This window comes from Xylocopa sonorina, chromosome 3 (genome assembly GCF_050948175.1).
Source record: "Xylocopa sonorina isolate GNS202 chromosome 3, iyXylSono1_principal, whole genome shotgun sequence".
Lineage (NCBI taxonomy): Eukaryota > Metazoa > Arthropoda > Insecta > Hymenoptera > Apidae > Xylocopa > Xylocopa sonorina.
The window spans coordinates 7,997,247-8,025,110 of NC_135195.1; the positions used below are offsets into that span (position 1 = coordinate 7,997,247).

At 42.6% G+C, this 27,864-nt stretch overlaps 2 protein-coding genes across 2 annotated transcripts in view; one reads left to right on the forward strand and one right to left on the reverse strand.

The window, feature by feature from the left end:
* Window positions 1-3: 3 nt before the first annotated feature.
* LOC143422102 (protein LLP homolog) lies at window positions 4-884 on the reverse strand. Its single transcript, XM_076892509.1, has 3 exons — window positions 798-884; window positions 448-652; window positions 4-381 (listed from the first exon to the last, which is right to left on the reverse strand). Exons 2-3 carry the CDS (start codon window positions 605-607, stop codon window positions 122-124), a joined length of 420 nt encoding a protein of 139 aa, XP_076748624.1. The 5' UTR covers window positions 608-652; window positions 798-884; the 3' UTR covers window positions 4-121.
* Window positions 885-3,050: 2,166 nt separating this feature from the next.
* Window positions 3,051-27,864, forward strand: part of LOC143422078 (uncharacterized) — a 61,078-nt gene continuing 36,264 nt past the window's right edge. The window contains exons 1-2 of the mRNA XM_076892457.1: window positions 3,051-3,195; window positions 6,046-6,147. Coding sequence (XP_076748572.1) covers window positions 3,170-3,195; window positions 6,046-6,147 — 128 coding nt within the window. The 5' untranslated portion in view covers window positions 3,051-3,169. The remainder of the gene's footprint in view (window positions 3,196-6,045; window positions 6,148-27,864) is intronic.

Genomic DNA, 27,864 nt, shown 5'->3' on the forward strand with positions numbered 1-27,864 from the left:
ATATAGGTGACCCGTGTTGGTTTATTTACATGAGCTTGTACGGTGTTCTATTGCAATAATAGAATATATTTTTTCTTTATTACAAACACAAAGGTAGAACAATTGATTCCGTATGAAAGACTTACTTTTGCTTTACTGCCTTTTTCTGTTTTCTAGTTAACCTTTTGTTCGATTTTGTGTTTGATTTTTGCGATTTTGCCCTACCTTTTTTATGCTTAGCAATTTTTCGTTTGTTCATCCATACTGGATAATTTCCAAACTGATCCAACATTGTTTTCTTATTATATATCCTACCACCTTCTACTTCCATTTTCTCTGTACCATTTGTTTCGGTGTCAGCCTTTGATTTTGTACTTTCCTTTATCGCTTTAGCATCGACAACTGGAAAAATCAAACGTTTTACTAGAAATCCAACAAAAATAACAACTCGTGATAGCTATGTTTTACCTGTAGCAATTTCTGATATTTCTGTCATTTCAACATCTTGAGTTCCATTTTCATTGATGCCTAATGTTTTCTTTAACCTTTCCAATTCTTTCGCTCCGTAACGTTCCCTTTTTACTGCTCTGCATTTCCTTCTCCATTTACTGCGCAAGGATTTTGCCATTCTATGCCTTTATTTCTACGAATTGTTAGTTTCAGCCAGATATATCTGCAACTAAAGAAAAATTCGATGATATAATATATAAGCTCGCATCAGGAAATGAGGTTAAGAATCAAAAATCGCAAATTAATTAATAATCACGAAATTAAGCGGAATTCGTATAAACACACATATATATACAAATTATACTTACTTTGGATTCGTTTTCTTACGATATTTCTACACAATAATTAATAAGATATCAAGAAATTAAGACACGTGCTCCAAACAATTATTGACATTCGGAAACTAACCTCGATAAACTAAAACATCTCCCACTTTAGAGGTAAGAGTGAGAAAGATATATAAGAAAGCTATAAGAAAGAGTGAGACAGTTGATACCCACCTGCTGAGGAACTCCTGGCGCCATCTCTGTAAAAAGTGCTCAAACTGGTCGCACAGCGGTATCGACAGCGAAGTGAACTTCAAAAACTACTAGCGCCATCTCTACGGAAAGTACTGAAACTAATTACCGACCTCGCTTCAGAGTTCCTCCAGGAGATGGCGTTAGTAGTTTTTGAAGTTCACTTCGCTGTCGATACCGCTGTGCGACCAGTTTGAGCACTTTTTGCAGAGATGGCGCCAGGAGTTCCTCAGCAGGGTGGGTATCAACTGTCTCACTCTTTCTTATAGCTTTCTTATATATCTTTCTCTCTCTTACCTCTAAAGCGGGAGGTATAATTTATCTTACCCTTTCTATTCAATGAAAATTAAGGAATTTTTTTATTTAATCAGCAGTATTTCAATATCTGTAATTAAGATGAGAAGAAGGCAATAAACGTGTAATATGCAGGGTGATTCTCTATTCGCGTGACAAATTTTTACAGCTGATGCTACACCTCAAAAGTAACAAAAAGTTCACATAAACCTAGGTCATACGAATAGTGGATCACGCTGTGTATTATTTTTAAGCTGATTAATATATTTTTTATAAACGAAAGACTGACCACTTCACTCATATTTAATAAACCAAATCGATCACGTAATCTCTTAATACAAATTTTAAATTTTGTTCGTGGACAGCCGATTTTCGTTCCACTAAATATTATCTTGATTATGATTCTATTATAAATGCATGCATCGCAATGTCGTACAACCACATAATCCCAATTTCTTTTCTTTTTTTTTCATTTTTAACGTAAGAGAAAAACATTTAGCTTTTGAAATCTATACCAGAGCAAACTTTCTAATTATAATAAGCAATTTTCTAGTAATTAATTTAACGCTTTAGCAGATCTCTCTTATAGAAATAAATTATTCGCAAAACAAACTTCTTTTCATCGCAACGAAAGTTCGCGATATTTGTTGAAAAATCGTGTCGATCCCCTGGTTTCCTGTGCATCGCAAGCGAAACTCGGGAAACGCAACACGAGCGAGACGATTTCGTCGGACTCGAGCGCTTTTTCGCATCGGTGTCAAGCTCCAATTTCACTTGCTCTCAAAATACGTAGGCGCTCCTTTCATTAGCGTTATCGTGACTTCGGTGGCGAACACCATTCGATCGCGATAACCGTAGTTTTGCTATGTACTCATCGATGAATCCATTTATCAATCGCGCTCGTGTACGGACGGAGGAATACGATAAACCAGTTCTTCCGAGAGCTCCACCTAAACGGAAACGTCGGTCAATTTCGTGATTAACACTTTCTAAGTGGCGACGTACGTCCACTCTGCTATTCAGACGTTCCGATCCACTTTTCATTCGACTCGAAACATATTTATGCTCTCGTAATGTATTCATGATCACACGTAGCCAACTTATCACCATTCGATGCATCTTACAAATCTAATTTAATGCCTGATATCCAGCTACCCATAATTACAATTCGAAACTCGAAATTCACCCGGATAATATCTCGAAATGCAGGTTTTCCATTAACGAAGACGCAATTAGCCGAGAACCTGATCCGGCGCGATGCAGAACTTGAATCGTGCCAATGACAATATCGAGTTCTGATTCTGCTTCGCTGCGAAATGCGAGTGCCCTGCGAAAACGCGACCTGCGTCTCGATCGAGTATACAAAGGAACCTCCAATTAGGCATCGCGACTTATTAGTATCAAGAGGAGATAACGATATGAAATTATTTCGACTAAAACAAGAACGAAACGAATATTCTCTTGCGTACATATAAATTGAAATTTAATTACACGAATTGAATATTGGCGCTAGATCATGCGAATCTTGGAACAGATCAAACACCGAATATTTGCGTCGTAAACCATAGATCCCTCGTCAGATACGAGAGAACTGAATCAACCGGTTTATCGTTATTCAGAGATAAAAAAGAAAAGCGATTACGAGTGGAAGGAAAATCACAGGTGTCTTGGTAGCAGCCTGCTATCATACGGATACCTCTTATCAGGTCGGTGTCGACTACTGACACGAAGATCTGACTCATTAACGTAGTAATTGCCCAAAGCGAGGCTCGAGTGGTGCAGTGTCCGCGCGTACGTGGGTCGCAAGAGACCACTCTGTTTTTTTCCAACTGTCGTCGCGAGTAGTTTGTTAACGGCGGACGTCGACGATGTCATCCTCAGGCTTTAACGAGGAGTAAGTAATACTTACGGTCCCTTTAAGCGGCGAGTACCAAACGCGACTTCCGCGCTACAAATTGCCACAGAGATTTCGCGATCCGCCGTTTCCTCGCCTCTGTGTCTCGTTCGCCGATCGCGCGCGGGAATTGCTCCCGTTAAATCGGTTTACGATTTGGCGCAGTGGGTCGGCGTTGAAAACTTTCATCGTGTCGCAAATGAATTTCAACGCTCCTGACGGAGGAATGCGCTCGCGATATAAACGACGTTCTATTTGTCATCTCGCGAGGAATTTCCTCGAAGCGGTTCTCTTCCTCCCTTCGTCCAACGCTGCCTCCCTTGCCATTCTTGCCCCCTTTAGTAATCTAGTTTTACGTTGATCTATCTCTGCTCTCTGGTTTAGTTGCTCGCGCATATCTCGCACCGTTAGCGCTGCTGATTCCTATATGTTTTTAATGGTTTGTTTAATGGTACACCTCTACTGGGTTGCAGCTTATGTTTGGTACCCTGACTCGCGTCGATTCGTTACGGGAGGACTTCTACCAATGGACAATTCTACCAATTTGTAACGTCAATTGAATTTGCAACATAATGCACTTTATGCGTGTAAAGGAAGACACGGATATGTTGAATATTGACATACGTAATTTTAGGATATAGGTAATGTTACGAAATCTTGGGAAGGAATTAGAGTACGATGTTGGTGGTGCAAAAATGATGGGGAAACGGTTTGGCTGCTGATTGATGACCTGTAGCAATTCCAATAGGACATAGCAGAATAGTAAATTGTGTATCGTGGAATCCTGCATACCATCAAATGTTAGCTTCTGTGTCAATTCATTGTACAGTGAGAATATGAGGACCTAAGTCATCTTCTCCAGAAAATGTTGATAGTGATAAGACGGATAATACATAAAAAATGTCTGTAGTTCATGCTTCAAAAATTATAGCGAGATAATATAACATCAATCAGTACTATCGTTTGCATCTACCTGTGGTGCCATAGAACGTTGTAACAGATTCAAGTGGAAACCGTGATTCCATAGTTGTTAGACCACCCAAAAGGACTAACAAGCAGCATATCAATTATAATATCATTAACGCGTACGGCTCGTTTGGTTGCGCGAATTTTCATTATGTTGTCGGCGTAAAACATGATTAAACGTTCGAGTCTTAATTCCTGACAGCCGAAGCGAACTATGATTGTAACGTTTAGTTCGCAATCTATCATGTCATAAGCGAAGGTGATCGTTTGCAAAATTACACACGAATGGAATACGAACGAGCTGGAACCACGCATCAGCCAGTCGAGCAATCAGTAAACAGGCATAATTACTAGGCATAGATAGTATTTATCGCGAACAAATACATCAAGATATTTGGCACGAATTACATAACGAAAACTGTAATCAACCTTCGCGTTTCATCGTTCAAAATTCCCGACACACTTTCTTGGATTACTTTTAGCCAATTTCTACGCCTTTAAGAACCATTTATACGGAATTTTCGTTTTCTATCGAGTATCACTTTCTCATATTCGTTACGAGCTCTTATTTCTCTAGAACTCTCATCTGGAATCCCCGTGATTAACAAACTTTCACGGATCTCAGTTTCTTCTCGAATCTTTCCTCAAATTCTCGCTTTCTACGTATCCTCTTTTCGATCGTCGCGTACCCCAAACTTCTGTTCCCTTCTGAACACTTCTGACAGTCCTGCCACCGATTCTGTGCCAATTTTCCCAGAAAACCGCCGATCTCGCACCGATTCCCGGTACCAGCGACGATTTTCGTTCGTCGAAAAGAAAAATCGCCAGCATCGGGTCGTCGAACCGCGAATAACGACTGGCTCGATGCACTTGAGTGCAACGGCCTTTGTCGTAACCGTGAATGCACTCTCTCTCCGTACGTCCGTAGTGGCTGGTGGCCCCTTTTTCTCGCGGAATCGCGGATCGTGTCGGTCGCTCCATCGCTTTCGGCGACTGGGAACGATTCGCGTGGCGAAGGAGACGAGCGGCGTCGATGTTTCGCTGTGCGCGCGGACCTGGTTCCGTTTCTAGCCGGTGTGCTTTCGTTTCAATCGACTCTATGGGAACGTGAGCGCGTTATATGGCACAAGGACATTATGCTACACTGACCTCGTCTCCGTGTGACCCGAGCCGAGTGCCTACGTAACATATTCATGCTAGAACGCCGATGGAAGTCGCTCGTTCTGTCCTATGATTAATTCACGCGTATGACGGTGTATAGCGTTTCGTGGTGTTGTGCGAATAATTGAAACGAATCGTCGTTACGGTTTAGAATCTTGAGAACTGCGGGTTAACTCGTGTACAGCTTTGTGTTTACGTTTTACGAAGGAACTTAGTTAAATCGAGGGCTCGTTTGTGAGGGTTCCAACGAGTCTTTTTTAAATTTAGCAGAATTAAAATGCGTGAATCTTGACGGCGTTACTTGAAGAAAGTTTTAAGTTGATTCGACACGAGAGTATAATAAGTAACATTGCACGCATTCTGGCTGCAGTAGATTAAATTAATTAGTAACGCAGCAGACACTATTTTAGTAGCAGCTTCTCAATGTTTCTTTTTTGGTGTCTGCACGACTCAATGTACGCGCGAACGATTCATTAGCCCATCCGCTCGAAAAACAATGCGAGAGTCAATTAAACTCGTTTAAGCTGTAGACGTGTATTACGTAACAGCCGGCGAAGGGTGGCCGCGTGTCATTGTATTTCATGAATGGCCCCGTCGCTGACGATCAGCCATTTTTACGCGCTCGTCTCATTGTCTCAATTCAAATGCAACGGGCTTGAAACGATCCAAGTACTTGTAAATGGACGAAGAGAATTATTATCCATGTGTTACACTTGTTTTCAGAAAGAGAACGGCGACGGAGCTGGAAGTAATATGGAGCACCGACGATGATTCTGACGACAGTATCGATCGTGTTTGGGAAGAAGTTGATAATCTTAATTTGGAGTAAGTTCATAACATTTTTAATCGATTTATATTATATTATATTATATTCGTCCACTATGACGATCCAAAGCGATTAAGCTGTGGATATTGAATTTCTTCACTCGATCGAGTGACAATTCAACGATTGCGTTATACGACTACGATAAGATAGCATCGAAGAACTGCAAAGATTCGCTCATAGAAAACAGATTACACCTATACGCGGTACAAAAGCGAATCATTATTATTCTGATAACGAATGTGTACTACGTACGCAATTTCAATCGAACTATTAGTCATTTATTTTCATCATATTTATTCGTGTGATCATCGTACCATTATCTCCTTCAACTTATCCTTATAATAAAAGACATTTTTAGATTCGAAATGATTCATCATTAAAACCGCAACTATTGTCTACAAGTTTAACAACACGTTTTGTATCAAACTTTTAATAAAACCTATAGAAGCGAAAGCCCACGATATTATCACTAATTAATTTGATAAAGAAACCTTCTTCACGCGATATCGCTGCGTTCTCTTTGAACATTTTAAATAACCCGTGCAATTAATTCTTGCAATGACCTGCAACTAGTCCACTCCAATTATCCAAGCCGATCATCCAGTTCTCCAAACCTCTCTCAGTTCTGGTCGCCAAAAGGCCAGCACAGGCAAAGTCCCGCGTAGCCGAAAATACCACCGCGGACGCGTTATGCTTACAGAAGCAGGTCTACTACCTGACATTCCTCGAGCGGCACCAGTGACGCGTTACACCGGTACACCGTTCGCATACCTATTTGCATAGTGCAACTTTCACTGATAACGAGAGCAACATTCCAGCCGGCGTCGTCTTCGGAATATTTAGCGAGCACACGGGACCCTCGTCGAGGCAGCCACGCGTCCAGACAGTTTACACGTAGACCGCGAGGATCGTTCGGCGGGCGAGCGTGCAAACGCTTCGGTTTCCTCCTCGTTTTTCCCGCCGCGTCAGCTCCGCCGCTGACACGCACAATTTTAACGACTCCTTTTGACGCGGCCCGTGTCGCCCGCGCCGCGAATAATTAAACCCACTTCCGTCCCGTTGCTGAAATACGCGCGACGAACGAGGGAGAGGAATCGTAAAAGGATATTGTCCAGGTGCGGTGAGTCTCGAACCCTTCTCGTCTCTTCCTTCTCGCGGGTTAGTCGAGTTGTATGCTAATGAGCGGCAAAGGTGCTGCGCTGCGTCGAAAGAATCATTTTTAACGTCGCTGAATGCTGTTTGGGTGATTGTTCTTTGCATGGCGTTTTAGAGTGGCGCGAGGAAGCTTTTTGTGAATTAATATATATATTGCGTCGTGTATAGAAGAATGTCGTGATGTATAATAACAAACACAGATAGCGCCTGGCAGAGATTCAGCGATTTTTGATAAGGAGTGCAACAGGAAAACCATAATCGCAAGGTTTCCTGTCGATATCGTTGGTGCATCGATAACGTTATCTACGTGTTATAAATAGGCATGTTAAATAAATCCTTCTAACACTGTCACGGTCGTTTTCGTCGAAGTTTAACGTTAAATGCATACTCGCATCCGATGACGCTGCTTTGCCATGCTGAACTGTGTCCATTGGTGATGGAATTAAAATTGAAAACTCGTAGCAAGTTGAGCTAACCGGTACCGACAGTTATAGCCGTTCTGAATTGCTCTTGACGGGGCTTCCTCGCGATTCTACCAATGTCAAGCAAGGTGTACGCTCGAAGCGGATCGCAGTCCGTGTCGGCTAGCTGCGAGCCGCGAGTCCATTAGAGCAAAGTGCAATGCTCCAGCACGTACGCGTTAACCCGGTTTCGGTGTCATCAGTGTCATCGACGTGACAACTAGGCCGTCGTGAGACTGAGTTCCGTTCGTTATCATCGGTCTCCCTAAATGCTCGGTTCTCGGACGAGCGTACAGTTACTCGAGCTCGCGTTTGCCCGCCATTTTCTCGTACGAGCTGTCGGGTACCGCAGTCGGACAGGAAGGGAGGAATGCTATCCCGCATCGAATTGATTCCCCTGAGTCAGAGTCGCTGGGACTGCGAGATCTTCGAGTTAATTGCTTGCGATAGAAATAGTACTTTTTAAAAATAGAATACGCTTCCTCTTTTGTTTTTTTTTTTTTAATTCGCACGAACGTTAGACAGTTGTTAGCGTCAGCGCTCTCTAAAGTCGGAGAGAGTAAAAATTACGAGCCTTTGTCTTCGAACTTGCCTCGTTTAAAGTTCAATTCGTATGAAACAATCGGGACTCTCGCTTTCTTCATCTCGTATGCGTGCTGGTTCTAAATAGAATTGCATCTCGATGTATACCTAGTTCGGATTTCCAGGTGCAACGATCTTCGCAGCTTGATCTCTCATATTTTCTTCTTTTTTCTTATTGTATTCAACTTCCTATTTCCATTTATTGTCCGTTTTCTAGTCTTCCACAAAAGTTTTCTCTCGTTAATATAATATATTGTCACCGTGTAAACGCGTATTGTCTATTGTAGTCAAGACGGAACAAGGCTGAAGAAACGATCTGTCGAATGTATAAATAGTTTCCTGCGTTTATTAAAATCTCAAATAGGCGCCTTATATTCCAGAGTACAAGTAATAATTAACTTGCATACCTAAGTAATTACTCTGATGATTAAGTTCTCGTTAGTTTTTAATTTCGAAGAAATAAACCGTATTGCAGCTCTCGAATTCAGGCTCCGCTTCCTTCCGTCTCGATGCAATAGGGATCGACACGTGAAATATTATGTATTTTTCCACGTCTAATCGAACTCACGATTTCTCTCGTACCTCCGTCCGTTAGACACGTGTGATTACAATTTATCGAGGTGAAAATCGGCGTTATTCCATTGTTGGGGAGGTGTGCGCGAAGTGACTGCTCGCTTCGATCTCGTTCAACCCGCCCAACTGGCCGTCGCTCGATTACCTCAATGAAGCGAAAACGGCGGAACGAAGCGGCCTACGCTCCGCGCTCGATCAATTGTCACGGTACTTTCGCAGCCCGCGTTTTCCCAGGACTGAAATTCGCCCGCATCGTCGGACACGTTGGGTCTTTGAACTGACGATGACTGTTCTTACGGACGATGATACCTTCTTCCTTCCTAGCGAACGAATCGGAAGAAAAGATCGCATTGTTACGTCTGGCAGGGAACACCGTGATCGACGTTGAGGTTCGCTTTCCCTCTCCTTAGTTTTCGCGACATTCTTTGCAAATTTTATGATCAATTATGAATTTGAGCATCGAAGTTGCTTAGTCGCGGCATTTAGTTAGGTGGTCGGCCATTTTATTGGAGTATGATCGATTTTCTAAAGAAGAACGGACACGTCGGAGTAAAGCAAAATTATATTCCTTTAGTAATTTATTAGCATTGCAATTCAATACTGCATTAAACGAATTACCACATACTACGTCAAGGAATATATTCTTCAGATAAAGAGTCTTAAATATCCGATCCTTACGAAACAGTTCGCAACGCAGTACGATAACTTCCATTCATCTACAAGATCGCGATTCTTCGTCCTTTACGCAACCCAGGAATCGAGTTACAACTAGCGATTCGACATTAAGAGGAAAAACAGCAAATTTATAGACTCCTGAAACAGGAGACCTCTCGAACAACCTGTTCTGGGGACGGATACGATTCATTTTTGCTTCCCCGAACTACCTGGAAACGCAAATCGATTTCTCGGCTTGGACATTCGTTCGCGCTATCGACAGCCGCTCGTTTACAAATAGCGCTGTTCCAAAGGCGTGGTAAAACACAGCATTCGAATCGGCTAAACGCGCGAGTAACGTGCCATTTCAATAAATTTCCATCGGGACCTCTATCAATCTAATCGTATCACAGGCAACGGGCGCCGCGTACACCAACCATACATTACCAGTATCGATCATACGTCACGCGGGACAGGAATGAGGAAGCGCGATCTCTAGACTACGAACTGTTATAATGGACCGTAAAAATGCGGAACAGTTTTTTTACAGGCCCAATTTAGTCGTGGGAACCTGTAATCGCGGTTTAACGACCGAATTGCCGAACGATCCTCGATGTTTTTCGAGGAAAATTGCGATCGGTAATGGAACAGCGGAAGCTTGACTGGAGGCCTGGGACGTTTATCGTACCTCGATGTTAAATTTGCCAATTTTCTATATCTGCTTCTTCGAAATCGTAAGAGACATTTCTCTCTTTCGCAATTTATCTCAATTTGCAACACGTAAACGTCAGAAAAATATAACAGCCAAAAGATGTGTAGTTTAAATTTCATTCAAAAATGTTCCATTCAGGTCTCTTCTTTGTTAAAAGAGCTACACGAAGTTAGCAAAGTTAGAGTATTAGCAAGATAGATCTTTCTGTAACCTTTTAAGTACCATCTGCAAAGTTCGAAACCGGTTCCTGGCTTCGTGTCGGGATTTCAGGGAAAAGCAGCGACGTGCAGGGACTCGTGATCGATTTTCCAAACACGGCCGTCTTTCCATGGGACTTTTTCGCGAAAGTGAAACTTGTCCGCGAGCTACGACAGGTTCTCGACCCTGTTCGAACAGCAACGCGTCGATTTCACGCCCATGAAAATACATTCTGAGAGAGACATTGTTAAGTGCAAACTCTGTGCTGCAAACCCGCCCCCGATAATCACTTTATTGCTCGCCGTTGCAATTTGTAACCTGTAAAAAAATCTAACTACAGACTCCAGGATCTCCAGGACTGCTATGGATTAGTTGTTGTCCATATTCGTGGACAGTAGAGGTATATAATCAGAAAACAGAAGACGTGATCTGAGGATGAGAATCGTGTTGTTGAGGAGAGCAAAGCAATCACGATGATTGTGATATCGAAACGTCTCAATTCGCGATGTTTTCTTCCAACACTGGAAACAGAGAATTGTTTTTCATGTATTCGCGTTACTTACCAGTTGCGTAACTGGTATCGGGTGTTGTCGATCTTCTGGTTTTCTTAAATAACGTCGTTCTGAATTTAATTCGAGGATCGAGTTATGCGTGTACTTGAAATGTCTGTCATTTTTTTCATAATGTCATAAGTGGTTCGGATGAAAGAGAATATCTTGTCGGGATATGTACTAATTATTGATATTAAATATTGATTACGCAGCTGAATGCGTGCCATATAAAGCGAGAAACGTTTAAGGTAGATTGCAATTAGGTAACGAAGAAAACTGTGATTAGAATTGCGAAACCAAGAAATGGCTTTAGAAAACTAATCATTTAAGTAATTACTATTACTTTTGTTGTTAAATTTGCTTGTAACGTATATAAATGGAAGCTTAAAAATATTGGAACATCAGTCTATGTTATTAACAGTAGTTTCTCATTTCGTTCCACTATATTTGGCACCTTAAAGAATATTTAAATCCTGATTCGTGTAATAAATATTTAATTCTAATATTTTGGTGTAATTAAATCTCTAGTAATGATACGGTGAGAGACACTAATACATGTTTGTAACAAAATACCTAGGAAAAGATACGCTCAGTCTTGCAACGAAACCATAATAAGCTATCTGTCGTAATGCGATTTGCAAATGCCGGTTGTCAGAAAGAAAATTACGCTGTTTGTGGACTGTCGATTAAGTATTTATACTTATTCCATATCGAAACCACAGCGGAAATCCGGAATAATTGCATTTGCATAATAAGCGTCGCACAGAATAAGAATGCGCATACTACGATCAATTTTTACAGTTCATTCTGCTACATTTTCCGTTCATTGAATCTCGCTTGGTAAATAAACGTCGCTACTCTCAAGGATTTACAATAAACAGTCGGATCGTTGATACTAATTTCAACGAATTGCAAAAAGGAAGGAAAACATGTAATTACCTAACACCAGTGAATCTTTTAGCTGGTGACTTTCTACACATATTAGTGGAATTAAAAGGAGAGTCCTTCATCGCGAATTATTCAAAGAATTTAATTTTAGACTAAGTTAGATGTAATCTACCTAATTGGCGGCGATTCTACACGGGATTAAGGTTTTCCTTAATTAAACTTTATAATACGCGCACAATTTTCTCGGTACGGAGATTTTTAATTAGAGAAAATCTCACCCTGCGCCGTTTCACTATAATGTACATCCATTTTCCACCATAGCTTAAATAAACATATCCTACTGTATAATATCACAGCGTATGCTAATTTTCTTCTGGAATTTCTCATTCACAAACTTCATACATTTCAACTTTTACATACGAAGAGAACTCAAGTACTTTCTCACCGAGAATTAATTTATCTGTTCACAGATAGCAACGTACCAATGAAATATTGATTGATTCAAGTCATTTGTTATTATACAACTTCCTCCAGCTACAGCTACTGAACATTACGAAACCAACACGCTTCTCTGACACTGCGAACCGTAGCATTCGTCCGCAGTTAATAAAGAAGTTGCTACAATCCCCAAATTGAAACGAAAATTATCTTGTTCGCAAAAGCAAATACGTGCATGTGTGAAGTACGCGTCCATCAGTGAATGCGCTCACTTTAGGTGCAACGCGACGTGTTATGCATTCGCGAGTCGTCGCCCACACGGTTCGCCATTGTACAACCTCGACTTCCGATCCTCGTGTGCCGATGCAGCGCATGGCGCCGCTATTGACACCAATTTTCCTATCGACGGTAAATCGGGTCATTGTCTTCGCCACCGTGGAATATCAACGCGTGTCGCGCACGGTTCGTTCCCTTGGCCCTCGAGGAGACGCGGCTCAGCTTGAATCGAACGGGGACCGGAATCATGGCGACAAGTCCGCGAGGGAATTGAATTAAACACGGTATCACCTGCGCCGCGTAAGGTCGATCGTTTCTCCGCGCTCGAACCGGCCGTTTCACTCCGACAGGTCAAGTTTCCAAGGTCGCGTGAAAGTGCGACCAATGCGACCTGTCCGCGATCGATTCGACTCCGCCATCAGCAATCTTGCTTGGCAATCCAGAAGACATTGATCGAGTCGATTATCGAACTGATTCCCTTGGCGAGAAGTCTGACACTTGTAATTTCTACCAATTTGAGCATAGACGATGTGTAATGAAGCTGAGAATTTTTTCATTAGACAATTGTGATGCCAAAGTATACTAAATTAGTTGGAGAGCTTACGGTATACATGCCTGTCACGCATATGTGTACGGTATTGCGACTAATGAGAAATGCCATTTATGAGCGACCTTTTACTCCAATTCCTAGGATCAGCTGGCAGATCTGAGAATTACGAGATCTCAATCAGGTGTCGTAGCCTTGAGACCAGAGCGATCGATGTACTCTTAACATGTTCGCGAATTTGAAGGTCACCCGTGTTCTTAATCCAAAGCAGTTGATTAGATTGCGAGACTTATTCGAGACTCAGGAATTCAGGGTATTCTACCAGGTTGCGTGCATTCTACCTAAATTCCACATTGTGTCTCGCGAGGGAGGTTCTACTATTTCGTTTCACGATTAGAACGTGTCAGTGCTGAAGAATGCATCCTTGAGATAATCAGTATCATCGATTTTCGAGTAAATTCAGGTCTGAACTTCAATTTAAAAAAGCCCAACCAGAAAGATGGTCCTTTTTCAATCGAGCATTAATACTTAATGTAAAGGATCAACCATTTTCTATCGCTATGTATCTATAATCACGCTCGAGGGCACATCATCCTTCGCAATGTTTCGCGTAGTTTCCGAAAGCACAAAAAACCGGAGCAACACGTTACACCATTGACTGAAAGCGCCATAGCAGTTTGCCGCGTGGTTGCGAACGGATTGAAAGAGCTCGTTAATTCTACCCCCCTCGAGGATCCCCTTCGATCGTATCAGCGTAACACGCCCACGCTGTATACGTGCATCGGCGTTCCTTTGTAATTAAGCTTATCGTCGATCGTGTAGTAATAATTAATAGGATTCCACTTGAGCTGGTTCATCGCAGCCACGAGCACGGATCGACCTATCCGTTCAACTTGTACCATTTCTTTCGGTCCGGGACGGCCGGGCTTCTGTTGGCCATGAAATTGGCCATGCGCAGGGGGAAACCACCTGGCCTTTTAACGACACCGTGCACGGACCCGTTAATTACGGCCCAGCCAGCCATGGGATCTACCATGATTAATGAACAACCACGACGTTGAACGTCGATGGAAAGTGTTTAGGGTAGAGGAGTATCCCAAGGTTACGCTGCGATCGTCGTATTCGCCATTTTTTGAAGGTTCTTTAGATTTAGCGTGTTATTAACTCTGCAACCAAGAGAAGCGTCGAAATTTAAGCACTATGGATCTATACTTAATAGTAGGATCCATTTAAGTTGTTGGACCAACAATTTTGTATAGAGAAATGTGGTATATTATAGATGAGCGTAGACAAAATCTATTTTGAACTTTGGGAAGATAAGTATGGACATTTAATTGAATATCATTCAGCTGTACGTTGAATCAGGACGTTATATGAGTCACTATTAATTTCTCCGGAAGTGGATATCCTTCTCGAGTTGCAACAAAATTCCATTTAAGTAAAAGTTACGTACTCTCGAGCACTGTCTGACATCTCGTTATCAAAGGATGCCAGGCGTGTTCCCAATCGCTCAAGTGCTCGTTAATATGCGATACTTTCCTCGATGGGAGGCTGAACGTGACTCGATTTCATTTTCGAGATGGAACGGCGATTCGTTCGCGGGAGCTTGCTTGTTACGCCTTCAAGTTGGTATTCGAAGGCTTTCCGAAACCGTAGCACGGAGAACCATTTAGAGACGTTGGTGTTCTTTACCGCGAGCTTTCGTAGAATCGTAAAATCTAGGACAGACTCTGATTGACACCACTGTGCCACAAATTGTCCGGAGATTAATGTTACGTCAGTGACTGGCGAGACTAGCAAGAAGAAGAAATCGTCGTTGCATGTGCTGCGGTTTTTCGTCGTGCAATAACACATAATGTAACGCTTGATGGTAACTGTTCGAGATAGCTTTACTGGAGAATCCTAGAGAATCTAAATAGGTTTTATTTCCTGTATTTGTAAAAACACGAAGACGGAAATAAGAAAATATATTGCAAGTATTTTTCGACTACTTTCACAAGTGCTCGATTTTGTAAACTTCTCGCGACTTCTGCAGAAAGCATTCACGTTCCGTTCAAACGAACGATTCGTATGCTAATTGTACGCGCGCAAAAGTTCGCGGAACGGAAAAACACGTTCGCAGAAGTCACGTCCATAAATCGGTCGTGTCGCGTTCAAAGATAATTGCAGAAACTTCGTTCCAGCGTTCATGCGCGGGAACTTTCAACGATGTGTAGCGGCGTTAATCGCATCTGCCATATGGGAGGTACTTTCTCCGCCGCTTGAAGGATTTCTCATGGAAAATAAAAAATAAAGCTTCTTTCTCTCTTTTCCTTCCGCGACGATGCGCGCAAACGTTACGCTCAACCTCGTTCGACATCGTTCCGAAATAACTAACCAAAACGTTGTCGTCGTTACACTTCCACTGAAATTTTCGTACGAAAAATAGAAGCTGAAGCTTAATTTCAAGATGAAAGGAAAAAAAAGGAAAGAAATTTAGCGTCTTCTAAGAAAAAAGAAAGAGGCCGAATATACTCGTAAGAATTAGATATTATGTCACGTGAATCCTAACGCGGATCATCATCAACATTTGTCATTGTACTTGGACCAAAATAGCGCGTGAAGCCGAATCGATTCACCGAAGAAAAAGTAAAACGGTCGAAAGTTTTAATTACGCGCCGTTTCATTAATTGAAGTTTCGAGAAGGTAAACGAATCGAAAGAAGTTTCTCCGAGAGGTACACACGAGGCTGGAATCGATTCTGGCACGGTTGTTTCCGCTTGTCCGCTCATTAAGTTCACAAGATCTCGCTGGGAATGGGACCTTAACGAGTAGATTCTCCCGTGGAAGTAAAACCTCGGCATCAGTGAGCGTAGATTCGCGCGGGATCATATATGTGCATATATATATGATTACCGTAATAATCGCGTACAATGCGATTTCATACTACGATGCGGCTTACTCGTCGCATTAAGTCGGCATCTAACGATAGCCGCGCGTTTAGATCCATTTATTATCGCGCGAAACTGTAACTATTTATCTATTTTCTAGGAACGAGAACTCTCCAATTATAAATTCAAACGTTCTTTCACTGTTGAAAATTATTCAGTTCTTTATTATGAGTTCTGTTTGCGCGTAATATCATTTCGAAGATCACCGCCGATCCTGGACACGAATACTCGCGTCAGCTATGAATAACGATGCGCTTAAACGTATACTTAATTTCTCCATGCGCGTCACGAACGAATCCCTAATATAAGAGGCAAATAAAACAAACGAACATTGTTCTACTCGCAAGAAATATATCACGATGGAAAATATTCACACCTACCGCATAAATTCCATTTTAATTGGTTTCGGAAATTAATTAAAAATACGCATACGCGATGCATCGATTCTAACTCTAAAATGATTTATAAATTGGAGGAACGAAGCATATAACTTGCGCCTGACGTTATAGAAGGATCGTGATGGAGGACCGTTAAAGTCTGACGCGAAACATTTACACTGTATTTGCGTGAATGCATTTCAATTAACGCGGTAATTAATCAGCGCTGTGCGCATAAAATATCCGCGATTTAACTTAGAACCACCGCTTAGAACCTGTCGATTTTCCATTTTCGATCGCGCAAAAATTTCCACGACTCAATCGAGCCGTTTCGATACCCGACGCCTATCTGCGATCGCCTATCGGTCTCGAATCCGCCTTTCAATAAATGTCAGGAAAAGGAACGCGTGCGAAAAAGCATAAAAGAATGCGTCCACGGAGTTCATTGAGACGGCGAGTCAGGTTTCCTGGCGTTCGATTCACTCACGAAAGCCGGTCACGTAGCAATGCATTCTCCCCTTTTGTTCCGGCAACATTTCTCGAACACATCAGCTCTTTTCTCTCACGATCTTATCCGACGCCTGACCCACCCCCAACGCCCTCCGGCCGTCTCTCCTCCAGCAACCTTTCTCGTAACCCTTTTCGTCGACCTATGCCGCACGTGCCGCACCTGAACTGCCTCCAGCCGGATCTTACGTAACACGACTACGTAACACCGCTGTCATTACACGCTTTTATAGTAATTCGCTGCTCCTTGCATTCTTGTTAGGAACGCTGAAGCTGCGGGAACCGCTTGCTTCAGCCTGCGACCGCAGATCCGTCGACCGATCGGTGACACCTAATTGTGCCACGTAGCATCTTCGATCGGTTGCTCGAGCTACGCTGCTTTCGTTTGCTTCTGAGCAACGAGAAGCAGGCTTGTGCGAACGGGGTGAATGATATGTAACAATGAATCGATGGTGAATTAAACTGTGTGAAATTGGAGTATGTAGTGTACAATATATACTGTGGGGAATAATTGTGCGAAGATACAGCGTATAAGATCGTTAAACGTTTAGAAATGATTATATCTTTGTTTCATGGTATAGGGTGCTTACTTGAAGATGACTGTTTTCGTATCCCAGCTATATGATTGTGTATTATAGAGATTTTATTGTGGAAATAAATTTCCATGTGCATTGCCAATTGTTTTGCCTTACAATTGCGATTGAGAGACCTGCATGGAAAGCGTTAGCACACGATCGAAGTGCTAGATGCAACTATCACCACCTGCTTACCGTCGTGACCCGAACAACTAAGTGCATAGCTTCGAGACAGAAAGGAACGCGCACCTAATTAGAACGCTGTGCACCCGACAGGGAGCAATTACGGAACAATTAATTAGTAGCCTTCTCGCGATTGTCCGCGGAGAGGCGTGCATTTTTTATTCCACGTAGAGTACTGACGTTCGACGCTAGTCACGTGCCACGTGCTCCGCGTTCTCTCCCTGGACACTATTTTATTTACACTGTGTAGAACCCGGCCACGTTTCCCTCCGGACCGATGAACATGCTCGAGTTCGAGAAAGCGCATATGCACGGCGAATAACGATTATTGGAAGTCGTGTTTCACGGGGAAGATACGAGCCTCGAGATGCGGCTTCCTCGAAACGCGATACAGACGATTTCGCCGCAGCGGCAATTCTGTATCTCCGTACAACCAGGCTGTAAGTCTTCGCGCGTTTCAACTTTTAAGCCTCGTTCAGAATAGTCGAAAGTTACCTGCCCCGAACTCCCTCGAGTTCAACCAATTTGACTTTGAATTTGTGTTCCAACGCGTTCAGTTATTCAGCTCGAGCTCGAACAATGGGTACCAAAATGGCGTCGATTCTTACTAGTCACGATTAAGAGCTCACTTTTCAAGTCACCAGACGATTGAAAAGATAGAAGCAATTTGACTAGCCTGAACGATGCTTTATTATAGAGTACAATGGTGTCTTCAGACCTTTTCACGTAAAATGACCCTTCTGAGAAATTTTATTCGAATCTCACCCTTGCGAATCTTTACTAACCCCTTACTAATTCCCTGGCGAACTGAACGGCTCAATTACTTACCCGACGTAACGATGGCGTTGAAACGTTCCTTGGTATCCCCGCCGGAAAGAGTTAATCGATATCCTGTTATTTTCACGACGACCACGGAGGTGTCCCGTTGAGTGGAGTTGCGAGGTCAATCGGGGAAAGTCACAGCTGCGAGCCGGTTGGAGATCCCAGAAAAGTCTGCTGAGCTTCGGAGACTGCGAGTGTTCTTGCTGGCTGACCCACATCTGGACCTGCTGATAAATTTCGAAACTATATTAAACGTATTAGCACCAGATTTGCTTCGAGAATGAAACATTTCCTAACCGCGGTGATCAGGGTGTAGCGAATAGTAGCGCGCTACCACTCAGAACGATTACAGAGAAATGATACGGACTTTATCGGGTCAGCCAAAGTATACTATCGATTTTGCTATACAGTTCGTATTGCGATACGCGAGTAAACACATGAATAATTTGATCAATACGCGTGGAATCTGAAAGTGGACGTTCCGACGACCTATTCGCCGAAACCAATTTATCAGCGGTACAACAATATTTACCAATTTAGCTTTAAATTGAACTGTATCATGTTTTTAACTCAAAGTTACGTAGAGGAAAGTATTCTCGATAAAGGCTACAAATCTGTACCTTGTATGTATCTCTTTCGATCGTTGTAAAGATAGATCGTACCTATTAATCCTGTCTGGAAAAATAATTTTCCTCCAACACGAGACTAAATTGCGCTTCCCTGGAAATGGAATAGACTGCTTTTTAAACGAGTTGCCGGTGGCCAGCTAGCGGGTAATTGAAAGAAATAATAGGTTACCATTTAAAGCGCTGTGGATCTCCTTGAGAAGTTAGAAAACGACGCCCAATCATCTCGTCTGGTCGATCGCATTGGATTACCAGCAAATAACGTGAAACGTATAACAGTAATATTTTTTATCGTCCAACTACCGTCACAATCGAGCTGCACTCTTCTTTCTATTCGTTACAAACTAACATTCTCTTCTCACGAGGCCACGCTTGGGTGGCTTTTCAGGGGTGCTACGTCGACGACGAACCGCGTAACGACGCGTTACGGGTACCAATTTAAGAGCACTTCTCGCGAACCAGTGAATACGTGGCTTAATGCAACTACTTATTTAGCGTGCGGCTCATCCCGCTGTAATCCTGGGAGAACATCTATTTAGGCCTCGTGCAGGCTCTAATCTAGCCGCGAATCGACAAGTTGCGCGACCTTTTCAGAGGTGTTCCAGAAGATTCAACGCTCGTCTCGAGGATACACCTTTTCCCAGTCGCGTTTTCTCAGCTCTAACGAGCATCCATTTGCACGGCAGCGTTACGCCACCGGCATTAAGGCGGGCGTTAATGTCGTAACGGTGTTACAGATAGAACCCAATCTAATGGTAACCGGAGCTGTTTTATGTCGACGATTGGCCGCGTTGTTGAAAGTATTCGGCCGGTGTTGGCGACAATAACTCGTATTATAGACGCGAACGCGTGTGGTAACTTTGATACGAAAAGTAACGAAACAGGATCGTGTCGATACGGCCCCAGCCGTTAAACAGTTTGACGCCCCCGAGCGAGTTACGCGTCCCACCATTGTGGTCACCGATGACGGTGAAATCGAACGCTTTAATTCGTTCTATCGTAATTCCCGATCGGCGGGCAACCAACACAGTCTTAACTGTTTCTAATTGAGTGGTGAAATTAGATGTCCGATAAACGAGTTAAATACCAATAAATCAAAATGAGCTTAAGTGTGTAGTAGCAACTTTCTGTAGCTGCGGCTGGCAATTAATTTCAGAACACGACTTTTGCGTGTTCTACATTCAGCTCGTTAGGTTTTTTTTTTATATTCACCGTGTTGGTACGAGAATATTTTCTGATTTGGATCATCGATACGCGGTTGATATTCACGTTGGCCGAATAAAATCATTAACGAACGAGTGGAAGGAATTTTTTAAATAAAGATCAACTCAATTGTACCTGTTCAGATCGTATCTGTAAGTGTGCTCATTACCAGCTACAAATTGTAATATTATGTAAGGAGATAAACCGTGATGGATGGAGGGCGTCTGAATCCATTGCGCTCGCGTCATTGAATTTAAATGCAGTGTGCAAGTAATTCCTCTACGCTAGAGTGTACACCGTGCGACAATTAAACGTTGGTACTGTGAAAAATACCATTAAAGACAAGCGATTCGTCAGGTTCGAGAATTGATAAAGCTAGGTTTGGTGGCTTTGACCTAAAGAGCGTTACATTTCTCATGGCAGATGGTCGTTTCGGCGCCATTACGAGCCGCACGAACGGTTACCCTAATCCCTAATGGTTATCCCAGTCCATAGCTAAATGGAAGTTCACTCATTATTGGAATCGATTGTATCCGTTCCTGGAAACGAATGGATACAGGTCGAACGATCGCACTTTATATTGTGTTACGCGCAGCTGTGCTGCAAATCCAGTGGACTACTATTAAGAGAGCCTACAGGCGAATCAAACTCACTTTCAATTAACCTTCGATGCATGGACCATAGAATCACGTTTAATTAGCGTTTGGTGATACGGATTAGCCGTAACTGCGACGAACGTTCCGATCGATCATACGTACGAGCAGTCGCGTTTATGAGCGGCCATGTTCGAAGAATGGTATTGTCGAGATTAATGGCAGAAGTCATAAAGCCAGACTTATCATTAATAGGCAGAAATATTTACAATATGAAATATTGGTCCAAGGATAAAGGAAACCATGAATCATGTTTGAAATAACGAAACAGCTAAAAGATATTAAGTACGTTTCTCATTTAATATTTGCAATTTATACCGTTTTCAAATTTTCTTTTTACACCTTCGCGATAATTCATAAAAACGGACCTTTCACTGCCCCGCCCATGAATATTGTCCAATTTATGAAGGGAGAAAAATTTCTCTCCATTTCGTTTACAAAGTTGCTTTCTATTAAAGAAGAGAAAAAAGAGTGCGAGGAACACGTTGATTAGAACGAACGGACGCAAAAACCTGATGAAACACTGTCGATGCTTCTACGACGACCTATCTTTTCCGCAGGGTAGACCGGAATTTTCTTTAACGAGATACTAATTAGCATACGCTTGAACTGAATTACATTTGAGCGTGTTTGCGCCCCATAATCATGACGTTTCAATTGAGATTCGTCGTTGAATACTCTGATAAGGTACATACGATTTCAACTATATACGTACGAAACAACCCAGAGTTTCAATCGTGGCGTCAAAGTTAGGAGATAGCAAATTCGATTCGTTCCGCAGCGTTTCAACAAGAATTAAATCAAATTTCCATTTGCAAATGGTACCGATAAAATGAAGAACCGTCAATTTTCCACGGTACCTGGACATTCCTCGAAATCATCAGCGACGATTTCACGCGTGAAAATGAGACATGAAGTCAAAAGGGAATCATGGAGGCGTCGCGAACATGATTAATAGCAGGTGAACGTAGAACAGATTTGCAGTCGTTACGCTAACAAGATTTCCACGGCGTGCAAATCAACGATCGAGGATACCGTGTAATTTATAGATCGAGCCGATAGAAGATCGCTCGCGACGTAGATCGCGCAAATTCGAAATCGTCGAGTCGTGTATCGTTACCTCGGACCTTTCTCTATCATCGATCCGTCGAATCCAATTTATTTATCGGACAGGCGGGCGAGCGCGCGCGGCAACGATCCGTGGGATCGATCGATCTTTTCCTGGCCGGGTGAACTTCCGCGAGAACGACCCGGGAATGGTCTCTAACGAGCGATTTCACGAAGGTGAAACCTTCTCGGGGTGCTCGACGAAACTCGATCAGTGCGGCTTAATGCAATTTACACCTGTGGTGGTTCCCGAACTTTACAGTGAACTTACGAACTGTTGCTTCTACAAACTATGGAGGACACGTAGCGCGGGTGTTAGTCCCGCGCCAACGAGCCGATGTCTGCGGTTTGTCGTGGGAATGGTACGATCTGTGGACAAATGTTTGCGCTCCGTCGAGTCGTCTTTGCGACTCGATTCAAATTGCTCTACGAAGATGTCAGGATTATTGACTCTTCGTGCAATGACTTTGGAATGAGATTAGAGCGGATATTCTATTGAAACCATAACGATTAATGGATGTTTGGTATCAAGAAATTTTCATTTCGACTGTCAAAAATAGAATCACCGGTTGCAGTGTCGATTGTAATGAGAATCTTCACGAGCTAAGTTCTAGAAGGGAGCTGAGCTACATCACGTTCTGTTCGTTCGTCTTCCGAGCACGTTCACTCGTAAATCATCCCCCTTGTTCCGCTGTTTACAAACCGATCTCCATTAAACTGTATTCCTCCAACCTTTCCACACCCTAAATCAAAGTGAACCATGCTCGGCATTGAAAAAGAAACGAAGAAACCAACGCAAAGGTATATAAAGGAATATAAAGAAAAAATGCGAGACGTGTAAAGCCAGGAATCGATTATACAAGCTAGTGGACCGTTACTTTAGACCGAAATTTTTCATTTCCCGCATCGCTGCACTAAGCAATCAGACTGCCCAAAACTCTTATAGCTTTCCCTTAAGTCCTGCTGTTCGAGCAATTGATATGGTGTATTATACGTAATAGGGTTAGCCACGACTAATTTTAGAAACCGTTTTCTATTTATCACGCTTAACGGAACTTCAACTCGCTCGTTCAATATTTTAAAGGAAGTAAAATTTCTATTCTCGAATCCTGTCAATTTAATTGTAAAAAAAACCATCAAACTCTTCAATCTACCAATACGATTCGAAGCATCTTGTGCTTAAAAAATGTAAAAAATGGTGTTAGAGGTCGTCTGAAAGTTTCTCCCACCCCCATGAATGCTTCGCCACGAAAAACTCGAGCCTCGCGTTTATACAAGACAACTTGTCGTATAACCGTCCACGCGGCGAAACGCCTACCCTCTTCTCAACAGTCCATCATCCAGCGTGTCCTTCGGAACTTCTGAGGAAGCCACAAGAGGAGTCTCTCCATCTGGGTGGTCAAACTTCCCTGCCACGCAACCAAATCCAAGTTAGCCTCCATGAAACTTGCTCGTAGACGGTGAGAAGATGAGAGGGAAGACAAACGCTCGCGCAGAGGCGGCGTAAAAACACAGAGGCGAGGATGGCCCTAAAGGTAACGAAGTCCCCGTCAGCCACGGCGGAAGCTACGATTTTAAGTGCGGGCCGAAAGACATATTTTTGGACGCCGTCTATATTTACCCCGCGCTGCTGGTGCGCACCTATGCGCAGGAGAGGCGCTGAACGATTTACGCGTCTGGAACTCCCGGCATTTCGCGGGACTTTCTTTGTGTCCGGTGAATTCCCCTCCGGACGCAGACGCCACGCGCCCCGTTGGAATGCCGCTTATGCCACGCATCGAACCGCCCCGCGAGTCGTGTCCAAGTGGCTCCGATATCGCCGCCATTGATCCTACACCAATTCCAAGCTTGTTTACTTTAAGTAAAATCGTGTTCCAATTGGTCACATTCCACTTTTTTGCTCGAAGATACTTAAGTTTATTACTGTGAACCTGTTGCTTTATTTTATATGAAATATCCTTTCAATGCTGTTCTACGTGTTTGATCTCAGCAATCGAGTAACTTGAATCCATGAAATGGAATTTGTACTTTTAAGCTGCTCGAAGCAAAACATGAGAACGAGACTTTACGAACCTCTCTGCACGGTGGCATAGCGCGTGCGAATTGTCGACGCGACCGGACGTGCTGCTTCTATGTAACTTTACATTATTAGCGAATTCGACTCGCTAAGGACGAAGGTGACAGATCAATTGAAGAGTAATTCGATGGCTCGCCGCGAGATTTATGCGAAGTCACGCACAGAAGGAACTACCTTTTTTTTCGACAATTGCATATCTTCTTGTCCAGCGAAGGCTTTCTTTTGTTAAACCTTTAACGTGATTGTTTGTCTTTCTTGCGGCACATAAATCTTGTCGCAGACATTGTAATGTAATTTGCAATAAATACGTTTTGCTAATAAGCTCTTAATGACGTAGTCAGTGATGAAATTCCCAATGTGTCACACACAAAAAGCCGGAGAGACGTGAGTTTCACATATGTCTATGTCTAAAGAATCTTTAACGGCGAATTTTATGGCTTTAGAACATTCAAGAGAAGAAAGCAATTCCATGCAAAGATAATATTTAATTTCAAGAAATTTATTTTCTTTAGTCCTGCGCTACCCTCGGAAGGGATGTTTTTCTTAAGCAATGCTACGTTCCATGTTTAGTCTGTTTCTCTATGTTTCAAGAAACATATACATGTATACGCTTGAAACATCACACCTTGTACCAAAAAATTTGTTCCTAATGTGGATAAAAAATGATAAATATTGCACTAAAATTAAGCATACCCGTAACTCAATTAACTCAACCTTATATAACTTCGAATAGACTTGGAAAAGCTAATACTATAAACTAATAAAACCCTCTGTAAGATATTAAACTATGCTCTCACAGCTGTATACAATGTTGACGCTTTGAATCCACTCTTTTGCAAGTCAGATTCCTCTTCTTCTGAATCACATTTACCAATTTGCAAGTCAAATTGATCCATTTACAAAAAAATGATAAAAGGAAGGAAACTCTTATGAAAAGTCAAAGAATGATACTCGGTGGAAAAAGCTCACGTTTAACTTGTAAATGTCCTCAGACTCACAATGTTAGAGGTTCCCAAGCTAAGGAGGAACTCCACCCGTGTGTTGAATGGATGTTCACGCGTAATTTTCAGACATTCCGCGGCCACGGTTTTAGTTCGGCCTGGGTATGCTCAAATTGGCGCCATACCAAATAATCTGGAACGGTTATTAAGAAGACCGCCCTTAACGATTCCACTTCCACGGTCCCGATGCGAATTACCGAGTCGTTAAAATAGTTGAAGTAAGGCTACGATTCATGCACGTCGTTTCACTCGGACAACGATTAACGTTTCCAGAGAACATACTGGTGCAATTGCACTTAATACTTTCTACAGTAAATTTCGTTTATTACACCGTTTGCTTTCATCTTCGAACGCAGAACAGCCATAAAACTGTTACATTTCGTGCTTTCGCTTGTTCTGCGTGCTGCTGCGCCTACGCTTACAATTTTCCACTGACTACTTTATTAACGATCCCATATAATTAATACCTCGAGGGGTTAACTTGACAAGAAACACACTCATTTGTTTTTATTTGGATCACATTTCACGTCAACTAAAAGATATTTTAATTGAAATTGTTCTTTCAATGGAATTAAATCTGTCTTAGCTTGGTTCGTAATTAAATATCGTTTCAATGCTATTTATATTAAATATTATACTAGACATTTATACTAAAAATCAAGCTAAACGAAAAGGGAAAGCAAAGGTACAGTGACTCGACGCCGAGCCAACGATTTCGATCCGCAACCCTCGCGTGTTCGTTCGCTAATCCCAAAAGCAGTGCAATATTTCACGAAATCACTCTACCCCCCGCGGCTTGTTTCCAGGTCACTTGGCAGCTCCAGCGCTCGAAAGGAGGATCCGTGGTCGACCACCAAAAAACCTATAGGCTTTTCAGCCTATTTGGAATGAAATATGTCCGAGAGACGAATTTATCATGGTTATAATTCACCGTGCCACTGGCATTTGTTTTTTTCGCGTATACCAATTCTACATTGATCTCGTTGATGCAAGACGAACAAATTCTCTCGTCAAGATTTTTCAGTCATTCTTTGATTGTCACCGTTCGTCCCCAATTTTCTCGAAGACACGTAGTATCCATGAATCCTCGCGAATCGTTGTATCAAGCTCTTCGCTCGATATTGGAGCGATCACGAAACAGGAACTCGAACCACATGGCCTCTTCTATTCTCTTCAGAAAGTGACCATACGGTCCATTCAGTTTGACCCTCGCACCTCTTCCTCGTATATCTCACTTTTCGCTGAACGTACAGTTATGTGGCGGTCAGCCAGATTCCCGTGTGCTCCTACTCAAGGGTGGTTATAAATGTGGCATTCATTTAGTGTCACAGCCATCAGCACCTAATAGCAATAAGCTCGCGGCTCGTAGGTGTCGACTGCGTTCTCGATCGTTGCTTCGTGGATATAAAAGGGTTGCCCGATAGGATGTTAACTGGAATGGGACCGTAAATCTGACGGTAATCGTTATTGCTTTCGCGGTCGATACCGGGGTTGGTAATTAGTCAGCGTGGTAGTTTAACCTCTTACGATGCAAATGGTGGATATTACCGGCGAGGTAATTTCACAGCCAGCAGTGGATATCGAGGTGCGCAATGTTCAATAATTGCTTTCGAAGCCGGGTGAAACGATGGCGAGAATTTCTTAAATTCCTAACGGCGACGCGTACGCGTTTGTGTATTAAATAATCAGTGAGAAAATCAATTGGTTGCTGGTTAGTCTAATTGCCCGGTCGCAAATGGGGACAGCGGTTCGTTACGCGTGAAGGGTAATTAAGCACCGTTAAGTGTCCAGCCGTCGAGAATTTGACTCCTCGCGCGAACTATAAATCTTGACTGTCGCGTGATTTCTGTGGCTCGTTTTGTCGAACGTTCAACCGATGTTACGCTAGTTTTGATTAAGCGAGGGTTAATCGTTTCCGAATGAATCGGTGATACCGCGCTATTTATAACGGCGAACACCGCATACCAGAGATGACTTTGGAGATGCGAGAAGAGAGGTGAAAAATTTCTGACCAAAGATACGCGACTCTCAAAAACCCGATTTCATGTATTTCAATGCTACGACGCTGTCGAATATATATTTTCCGGAGACTGTTTAAAAAAATTCCACGATGACAGATGTTCAACGTAATTATGCTTCGTTTTACATAATTCGTGATTGGGTCGGCATTACTCCATTACGTTTCTACCGATCGTATATAATATACCACGTAGACCTTGAAATTATCTGCCACTTTATTGTGGAGATAAAATGGCGGACTGCCAGGTTGCGAATATTTTGCAAGCTTGCTAATTGCTCTCATAACGATCGCGCAGACATACAGCCGCATAGTTTTCCATCGCGTGCAGTTTGCCACCGGCACAGAACAAGAAATTTATATCATAGCCTAATTACGTCGTATACGTGGCCTCTTCCTCGATTCTAAATGCTTCGTTAGACCTTCGTTGCGCTCCATACAAAATGTATGACGAGGATATTAATTTAGGGTTCGTTAAGGTTCGAACGGAAGCGGCAAGTAAGGTTCGCCGAGGGTAAAGGGTTAGGAGGCCTGCGCTCAGAGGAAGAGGCTGAGAACATGAATAGAGAAGTTTATCATAAATTTTAATTCGTAATTAACAAG